Source organism: Falco peregrinus, chromosome 4 (genome assembly GCF_023634155.1).
Source record: "Falco peregrinus isolate bFalPer1 chromosome 4, bFalPer1.pri, whole genome shotgun sequence".
NCBI classification, from domain to species: Eukaryota; Metazoa; Chordata; class Aves; order Falconiformes; family Falconidae; genus Falco; species Falco peregrinus.
The window spans coordinates 100502439-100512076 of NC_073724.1; the positions used below are offsets into that span (position 1 = coordinate 100502439).

General features: G+C 38.3%; 1 protein-coding gene across 2 annotated transcripts in view; it reads left to right on the forward strand.

Moving 5' to 3' along the window:
- MTMR6 (myotubularin related protein 6) overlaps positions 1 to 9351 on the forward strand; it is a 28516-nt gene extending 19165 nt beyond the window's left edge. For both annotated transcript variants that reach the window (XM_055802132.1, XM_055802133.1), the window contains 4 exons: positions 440 to 640; positions 1343 to 1477; positions 1557 to 1683; positions 3534 to 9351. In XM_055802132.1, coding sequence (XP_055658107.1) covers positions 440 to 640; positions 1343 to 1477; positions 1557 to 1683; positions 3534 to 3791 — 721 coding nt within the window. In that variant the 3' untranslated portion in view covers positions 3792 to 9351. The remainder of the gene's footprint in view (positions 1 to 439; positions 641 to 1342; positions 1478 to 1556; positions 1684 to 3533) is intronic.
- The last annotated feature ends 287 nt before the right edge of the window (positions 9352 to 9638 follow it).

The following is a 9638-nucleotide window of genomic DNA, read 5'->3' on the forward strand; positions in this document are numbered from 1 at the left end:
TGAGTGTACGTTTATGTTTACTTCTAATGAAGTCACATCTACCTTTAGAAGTCCTGTATGTTAAGAGTTCTGTTTTTCCCCTTGATCTGCCTATTGTCAGCTATGACAATAGCCTTGCTGTTATTTACTGCTTATTAATTTGCTTTTAGCTGTTATACTGCAAATGTTGACTATGGAAGTAATACACAAAAGAACCTAACTGTCTTGTGTTGCTCTTCTGTACTGAATATAGATGTGTTGATTATTTACAAGTCAGAAAAACAGGTTAAATATAGATCTATTTCTATTCAAAAATTGCTTGTGTTCTCAAAGTTAGGTGGTTACTCTCCAAACCAAAGCTAGTGTCAAATTAACGTGCTGTCTTTTAAAAGCAAGTGCAACTAAGACTTTTGATTTCTAACTTAAACCAGTTTCAACCTGTTTATGGAATCTTTTTCAGGTGTGGTCAGTTGGATGGTGATCCAAAAGAGATCTCACCAGTGTTCACCCAGTTTTTAGAAAGTGTGTGGAATCTGACTGAGCAGTTTCCACAAGCCTTTGAGTACAATGAAGCTTTCCTCCTTCAGATCCATGAACACGTCCATTCATGCCAGTTTGGTAACTTCCTTGGAAACTGTCAAAAAGAGCGAGAAGAACTTAAGTAAGCAGGCATCATGATGTCTTTTGTTTATTCTGGAAGACTAAGAACTCCTGTGAATCTTCTGCAGTTTAGGCTCTGAACAGCAATAGACACAGGATTCATAGTACTGAAAGTGATGTTGAACCCTATCAGGGAACAGCAGTGCTTCTTGTACTTTTGCACAAGATGACAGTCTTTCTAATTCTGGGAGAAGAATCCCATGCTCATTTTCCATAGGGAAAGTTAAGGTTTCTTTCTCCTCTGATTGTAGTTTTTTTTCTTTCCCCCTGAAAATAGGTAAGCCTAAGTTTGGAAGTCTTACTTCATTCCCTCCCCCAATCTATTTTTGGGTAACCTTAAAATTCTTGCCTGCTCAAGTCTGATTACTGTCAGAAGATTTAATAGGATGTCTCCAAATGCTTTCAGTTGAAAACTTCTGCAAAGTTTTCATCAGTTCATTTTTGTCTCAAACTGTGTATTAAAAGTATTTATTGCAACTAGGCAAAACTTGCACAGCATAAGCAGTACTACTTCTAAATCTGACAGTTACATCTGACATTAGCATATGCCAGGAAGAAGTTGATTTTGCTAAGAGCTCTTAATTCAAGATTTATAAGTATTTCCGGTAACTTTTTGAAGAAAGTTAGGAGTAATTGGGTTGAGCAGCTTCTGTTCTTTTTGCTTGCAGTCAATGTCTTGACCTTGATCTTTTCTTGTTTTAAGGTTAAAAGAGAAGACATATTCCTTGTGGCCGTTCCTTCTGAATGAACAAAAGAAATACCGGAATCCTCTGTATAATCCAGACTTTTCTCCAGAACTGACTCTTTTGGAGCCTAATACAGTATCATTCAATTTTAAGTAAGCTTAAATTGTATACAATATATCTTCTTCAGTTTTGTCTTTACCCTGCATAGTTAAAACTGTATGCTTCCTGCAGGTTTTGGAGAAATATGTACCATCAGTTTGATCGAAGTATGCATCCCAGGCAATCTGTGCTCAATCTTATAATGAACATGAATGAACAAAATAAACAACTAGAAGAAGACATTAAAGAACTGGAAGCTGTAAGTATTATAAAAGAAGCGTGTGTACTTTGACTTGTTCTTCAGATTCATATTTATAGTCTGTAATAATGCTGCTTGCTTTCACATGAATGTCACTACTGTATGGCCTGCTGCTTACTCTGTGTAATGTTGACTTTGACTTTCACTGCTTCTGTGCTGAATGCCAGACTGTGCAGCCAGTGTTTTGCTCTTAAACACAATTTATTTTGCCTTACTGATGAACTGTATTATGTGAAAGTGCCTCTACTGTCAAAGCATTACTGAAGATGGCTTAATGTAGGCTAAATTTATGTGAAACTTACCTTGGATAACAAGGTACCCATCGTAGCTACAGCTGTGGTGCTAAACCAAAGAGACTGAAAATTTTATTTCCATTATAGCTACTGAAACGGAAGCATTAATTACTGTCCTTCTTTTAACTTCATATGCAGGTGCATGCTGTTGTAAGTCACCATAATTATGGGGCATATAAACTGTAATGCTATTTGAAGACAGGGCTAAATCCAGAGACCAGATTTATAGAAATGACTTCTAGGTGCTACAGTAAACAGTCAGGAAAGACTGAATGGTGTAGCTCGCTTTATTCTAGTATGACTTAATCAGTTGCTTTTAATTGATACTTCGTTATAGTCGAAGTGCTGAAACTTCAGAATGATACCTCTTAAGAAATGCACAAGTTCTCTAATTACCAGTTTTACTACTCTGTGTGGCTAGGAATGGTAACACAACTCCTGCATGTGATGTTGGGGGTGGAAGAGAGGAAATACAGCTTCTCTAGGAGGAAAGACACTTATTAAAAAGATCCTACTGTAATGTAATGAGTGCACATCACTTAAGATTAAACTGTTTTGATTCTTAATTGTATATTTGAAAGTGTCTATACAGTTGAAGCAGCAAGATGAAAACTCAAAATGAAGAAAGCAGAAGAATAAGCAAGCTGTAAACTGATGTCTCAGTTCTGAATTTTCTAAAAACTTGTTCCAAGGTGTAACTTGGTAACCTGAGCTCATACCACTTACCACTTGAGTGATGAAGAGATGTAGTTGTTTGAAATACTGATGTTGACTTTCCTACTGCTGTTTCCATCATCAAAAAGTTGATGTTGAGACAGAAGTTTTTGGACTCGGTCTCGGCTCTAAGAGCACAAACACATCAACAAAAAATCAGTTCAGTTAATTAGTTCAAGTTCCCAGTTACTGGGTGAGATTTTTTGAATTAAAAAAAACCTGACAAAACCTTAATCCAAATCTTTCCTCTTCTCTTGCTCAAGGCTTGCAGGATAGGTCCTTTCCTCCAGTCCTGCTTTCTAGTGGACGACATCTAGTGTATTTCTGCATTTGAACAAACAGTATTGGCATTTTTCAGATCTAAAGGAAAAGTATTTTAGAAGGTTTTTAGGAAGGGCATAAGGGCTTTAAGTATGAAATGCTCTTTGTCTTTAAGAGACTTGTGGTCTACTGTAAGCTTCCTGCTTGTTAATAGTTCCAAGGCCACCTTCCTCTGCCTGCACTCCTGGAAGTATTCTCATCTTGATAGCAATTAAACAAGGGGCAAGCCGGGAAGAACCTCTCCTTCTCTATGGACGTTGACAGGCAACCTTTTTGCCTTCTGCTTGGCTGCAAATTTCAAGCATACAGGACTTGTAGAATCTGCTGGAAACTGGAGAAAAATGTCTTGTCCAACAGTCTTAACGCTTAATAATAGTTACACATCTAACCTAGGGTATGTAATACAGGGTTCTGCAGACGCTGAGTTGGCCTGGAAACTAAATGGATTTGCGTTCTTTTAAAGGCAGAATATTATCAGTAAAGCAGTCATGCTCACTGTAGTAACTATTATCTATGTTTCAGAAAATAAAGCAGAGAAGTGGGCAGTCAGATGCAGTCCTTGGGAAGGAACATCAGCAGTCTGCTCATCCTGCACCCATGGCACTGAAGACCCCTCCATCCTTCAAAGAGCAGCCGCTGATCCCAGTGAATGATGCTGTGAGAACTATAGAGGGCAGCAACACAGCAGACAATCGCTACAGTGAATTTGTGGCAGAGTTCTCAAAAGCTGAGCCTGCTGTTGTCAGCTTGGAGTATGGAGTGGCCAGGATGACCTGCTAATTAAAATCCTGCACTGTGTTCCTCTTCTAGACTGATTGAATTAAGAGATGGATCATGTTGAGGATGGGTCTGTGCTGCATGACCAAAACATGATTTGTATATTGGCAAGTTTTTTCAATGTAGACTAGAACAGCATGCTAGTTGTCAAGTGGTTGCTGTTCTCTTAAGGAAAAAAAAGTTCAGTTGTCTTAAAAGAAATGAGGGCATTTGGTGAGTAGTGACTAAAAATCAAGGAATGGTATGTCTTTGGACTTTGTCTCTGGACAAGTCGGTTTGCACTAAATTGATTAAAATAGTAATATTACTTTATTCAGTATGGGAAAACAGGTGGTCTTTCACAAATTGATTTTATTTGGGCAAGAAAACTTGAACTTTCTATTTTAGGAACTGAAACTACATGTATATACTAGCATATGATATGAGTATGTATACCCTTGTTTAATGTCACCCAGTACTAACTTTCAGTGTATTAAGTGCCATGGAAAAGTATGATATATTTCAGATCATAAAAAGTTGGCCTTAAACCTGTCAGATCAATGATATTGCCCTTTACTACTGCAGTCTACCTGGCTCTGTTTACATTGCATTTGCTCAAATTGTTACTTCCTGAAAACAGGACTGAATATAAGGAATGAAGTACGCCTAAGCTGGCACAGCCTTTCAGCAAATAGCTGTATGAATGTTAATGTATCACTGAGGACTTTTTTCTTAGTTTCCTCTGTTGTTTAAAATATAATGATTGGCCTGATTATTTTTTTTTTTTCCCCTTTCTGGCAGCTCAGTAGATTGAGTATTGTTGAAGTTACAGGTTGTCTGATCTTAAATTTTTTGATTTGTGGCAAGGTATTTTAAATGTAGAGTAAAAAGAGTGAAACACATCATGTAAGATAAATAAGCCAATAGCCGACTAGTCAGGTTCATTCAGTTTGTTTACTATGTACTGTGCAGTTGTTCAAGTTGCAAGAATGGAAACAGAAGTTTTGGAAGTGTAGTCTATTGACACTTTTGCCAAGTTAGTCATTTATGTGTCCAAAGCTCATGAGAAACTGAGTGCCTCCTAAATCTTTCACTAGAAAAAAAATTTTAGTTGTTATTGAAACACCCTTCTCGTCTTGTAAAAACTTGTCCATCTATGCATATTTGAAGTAATTTCAGTACATTGTGGAGGTTTTTTATGTAATTGGAGAGAGGACAAAAACTTCTAGAAGCATGAAGTAGAGATCATGGGACACAAACTTAAAGTTTGTGAGTTCCCCCTTTTTTTCTTAACTATATATCTGTAACCTTCTAGTAAGGGAAAAGGTTGTTGCTGAAGTTTGTCTCATGATGAAGTTTATGAGCAGATTACAGAACAGGGAAGAAAAATGCTGGTGGCCATTTCTAAAACAGAGGTATAAATTACAACTTTGGGTATTAAGGTGCCTAGGTATGATGATAGATTAATGCTACTGACCTTTTAGCTCTAGATTTAAATCTTTTTTTGGTTACAAGTGAAAATTAGTTTATTCTCATTCTAATCCCTGAAGTCTGCTTTGTTAAAATTACTAGTTTGCCACACAATTTAACATAATTGGCAGTGTTTCCCTCTGCACCATATTGGATCCAGGACTCGTATTTACAAGGCCAGTATGGGTCATGATCAAGTTGCTCTTGTGAAGCTGTCTGGGAGAAATTAACTGTGACTCCTGTATCTGATTAGTAATTCACCCATTTCACTGATTTGTTTTTTTAAAAGCCTATAAGTGTAAATAAATGTTCCTAAGTATTTTTATTCCCAAAGATACGACCATAGTGTCATCTTTAAAATACACTATCCAGTCATTTAAACATGCTTAGAATTTCTCCACTACAAGTTTTGATAGTTTCACATTTGCACAGTGGTGCCTTACAGGGTCGCAGCAAGAGAGGTTTTTGTGCCTTGTTATTTATTGTCTCCCCTTCTCCCACACTTCTGTATCAACTTAGTTCTGTGGTTTTCCTTGGGAAAAACATCTTATGTATATTAAGCTTGTATTGTATCACAGTAGTGAAACCAACTTATCGCTGGCAATATAGGTAAGTGTTAATAATTTGTATGTACTTGTTTTAATATTTAGCTGCTCTGGTGTGCCATGTAAACTTTTCATATTTATTGTTTAGAGTTTATAGACTCAAAAGATTATATTAAGCCTTTTTGCAAATACTGTTGTATGTTGTTTTTACTTTAACAGCCATCTGAGTGCCCCTGTATACAAGGCTTTTGAAGAGATGTGTTCCCTCTCAGTACTGTTAAAGTGAGTTTACTTTGGTCCTCAGGCCCTTTTTATGGGCAGAGTTTGCTTCTGAGCGAAAGGAATCGGGATGCGTTTTTATTTAAATCAAGGTAGGCATGTTAGGTCAGCTTTGAAATGCCATAATACTATCTGCTCAGGCATAGAACCTGTTTCTTCGTCAAGAAATACCATACTTCTTGATCTGAAGTAAGTATTTTACTCCAGTTAATATGCGCATAGAGCTTTATAAGGCTGTTTTGTAGAGCAGCCTTCTTAAAAAGTCCAGATAGCTCTGCCAACTCGGCCCCCAGGGTCACCAGCGAGAAAAGTTCCTGCAGAGAGGCAGCTGTCTCTTCTCATTTGTTGTTTAGGCTTAAGCCAAAAACTACCTAAAGCACATGGGACCTGTGGTGAAGTAAATAGATAGTAGCAAAGTGAGCTTCAGCAGAAAGCTTGGCAGGATGGCCAGGACTCAGCAGGGTGGGGCTGTTCTGTGTCCTTCAAGAAGGGTTTAAAAAACATCAAGCAAGCTGACTGAAAAAAAAACTGGCAGAAGCCTTCTAGGAGCAGAAAGAATTTTAATTATTTCAGTGGATGAGCTTTTCTTCATAATGAACGTGCTGCTCCAAGAGCAGTTAGAGCACTGAAAGGTGCCTGGTACGATCAAAATAATGCACAGAACTCTCACGCTGCAGCATTACTGTGTTGTTGGTACACTCACCAAGTTGCTTGGGAATATAATGTCCCAGATAAAAGTTGCTAGAGTTGATTCTGCTCTGTTGCTTGCAAGGCTTTGACACCTGTCAGTTCTGTGCTTCACCTTGAGAAGGTCTTGGTAAAGTCCTTGGGTTTCTGTGTTTTGTGCTGTAGTTGATCTTTTTTTCCAGTCAGAGTGCTATAAAAGAGAAATATTTCCTTTTAATTAACCAAGCCGATAGTCTCACCTGAGCAACTACAACTGGTTTCACTTTGTACTCCAGACAATTTAAAATATTTATTTCACTAGTACAGAAAGAGGTGGGTTTATTTTTAAGAGGCTTGCTATTACTGTAATATATTCTTCAATACAAGTTTAAATATCCAACTGTTCTCTTTTGTAGGACAACTGCCAAATCAACAGACTAAGAAATTAATTAAGCAACACTGAACTGAGTGTGTGCATTTTCCACACATGTCCAATTACTAGTGACCTAAATCTAGGGCAAAAGCCTGAAGTCTGGAGAGTCCATTTAGAGAATTGGAACAGCAACCCTTCCACAGGGATGTGCGGTTTTATGTAGAGCAAATGCTCTAATGTAATGTTGTTTTAGAGGGAAAGCTATTACAAATAAAACTGTGACAATTTGTGTCCCGTCCTCAGGATAAGCAAGTGTGCTGGAGAAGGCCTTGCTTGGAAAGGTGTGGTGGTCTTCCTCTGTAGCTGCTGTTTTCCTAAGGCCTTTTGGTGAAGTAACACGTCAGCAAATCTCTGAGAATTTGCTACTCCCATTCTGGTAAACTAAGCGCATACCTAGATGCACGGTTGGGCTGAAGTGGGCTGGGGTACCTTGGCTTCACCACCATCCACTTAAGGAAGTGACACAAACAATACAAAGAAATTCAGTGTTAAAATAGCACAGGGCACACGCTATCAGCAGCTGTTCTTTAGAGTCCTGCCCTGCTCTTGAGCAAATACAGCTAGCACGAGGGCCTCGCATAAGTGTGATGGCTGCTTTCTAGTTAGTGTAAAGATAATCTGATTTCAAACTAGATCATCCCTCCGCAGTGGTAACTATAGATCTCTAGGTCAGAGCCTAAAGGTTGCTCTTAAAACTCTTTAGTTGCTAATAGTTCTAAACCTGTAGCTGATCATAGTCTAAGTATACTGGTTGTGAAACCTATATTAACCTTTAGGATTAGAGCTGTAGATTAGACTGAAGTTTGCTTTGACTTGCTTTTGCCACTTAGGCCACACTTCCCTCCAACTGCTGCTTACTGTGGTGCCTGGTATCTGTGAGATGTGACAGGTGGCTTAATGCTCTGGATGTTTCAAAAAGCTGGAAGTACTGCAACTTCCTTCCACTATTCTGAAAGCTTGGATCTGCCTTACTGAACAGTGTGGGTGAGCTCATGTTTGATCTAGCTAGCTTGACCTGCCTGCATGTTAAATAGCATTGAAAACCAGCATGGTGCAACTTCTGTATGTGCCATAGGCTTAAGGAAAAGGATGTGGTTGGAGACCCTTGTCACAGCATGTAGCAAGGAACAGGACCCTGCTGGAGTACGACTCAATAAAGGAGAAGCTGTAGAGCTGTTTTGATGTCCAGCAGCAGCTCAGGGTCCTGAGGTGGAAGGTCAGAGGCATGCTGCTCCTGAGGTCACTTTCCAGGTCCCAGAGAATTCGGTGACCTGGTCTATTAAACAGTTGTAGCTGAACAACTCTGCAGTGGCATCAGGCAAGAGGAAATGTACATCTGAGTCTGTGTTTCTTAACCTACTGGCTTCAAGTAATAAATGTCCTGGTGGTAACTTTGAACTTGCGGTGCAGTATTTTCTTTATCCTTGTTTATAGGTTTAACTCTTGAGGTCAGTTGTATACTGTTTATAATTAAGTAGGATTATAGTTTTTGACACACACTATAAAAGCGTTTTCCGTTTTAATGACAAGGTTAATGTGTACATACATGCAGAGATACAAAGCACCAGATATTTCTGCTGAGTGCTTTTCTTGCAAGTAGGCAGCCTTGGCGAAGGCCCATGCTGCCCCACAAGGACATTTCTTATGACCTAGCATTACAGATTGGTTTCCTTGCTCTGTCTTACTGTTGCTCTTCAGTCTTACAGTTCATCCTTGTGGCTGGCTGTCAGCAATGTCCCTTGACAAACATCTTTCCAGCAACGAAAATGGGTTGATTTGTTTTTCTGTGTCATTTTTACCCCTGGACTAGTGAACTTGGAAAAATACCACTTATTTTCCCTTTCAGGGCTTTTGAGTGCCTGGTGATTTCCACAGGCGGTTTACTTAAACAATTTAACTTCAGATCTGGCTATTTTAAAAAAAAAATAAAAATAAAAAAATTCAATTGTTGGATGTGGTGAAGGGAAAGAAAACTGTCTTCATTGTCATGTATCTGGAAAGTGGCTGTTTCACTAGCATTTATTGCTCTATGTAACATTCCCTGTAAAAACCATTTATCTTTGTGCTGGGATCATGCTTGATATATATTCCTGAAGAAACTTTAGCAAATGGAATTTTGTAATAAGTATTTGTCTGTGTTTTGAAAATCCATAAAGCTTAAAATAAAATGAACTTAATATTGCCAATCTAACTGGGCATTAAATAGTCCATTTATAATAGTGTATGAATGTTAAACATGTTGAATAATGAGCATTTTATGGATGAATCGTACCTGATAGAGGCTATAGAGTACAGAAATTACTTCACCTATTTTTATTTTTTTTTGTTTCTTGAATGATTCTGTAACTTGTGGATGTGGGAGACTGGCTCAGCTTCATGTTATTGACTCTAGACTCTGGTCTATTAATTACAAACACTATTCTGTACCCAAATTAATGGTTCGGTGTGAGGACAAGAGAGCTCTGTGTTTACTTAGCA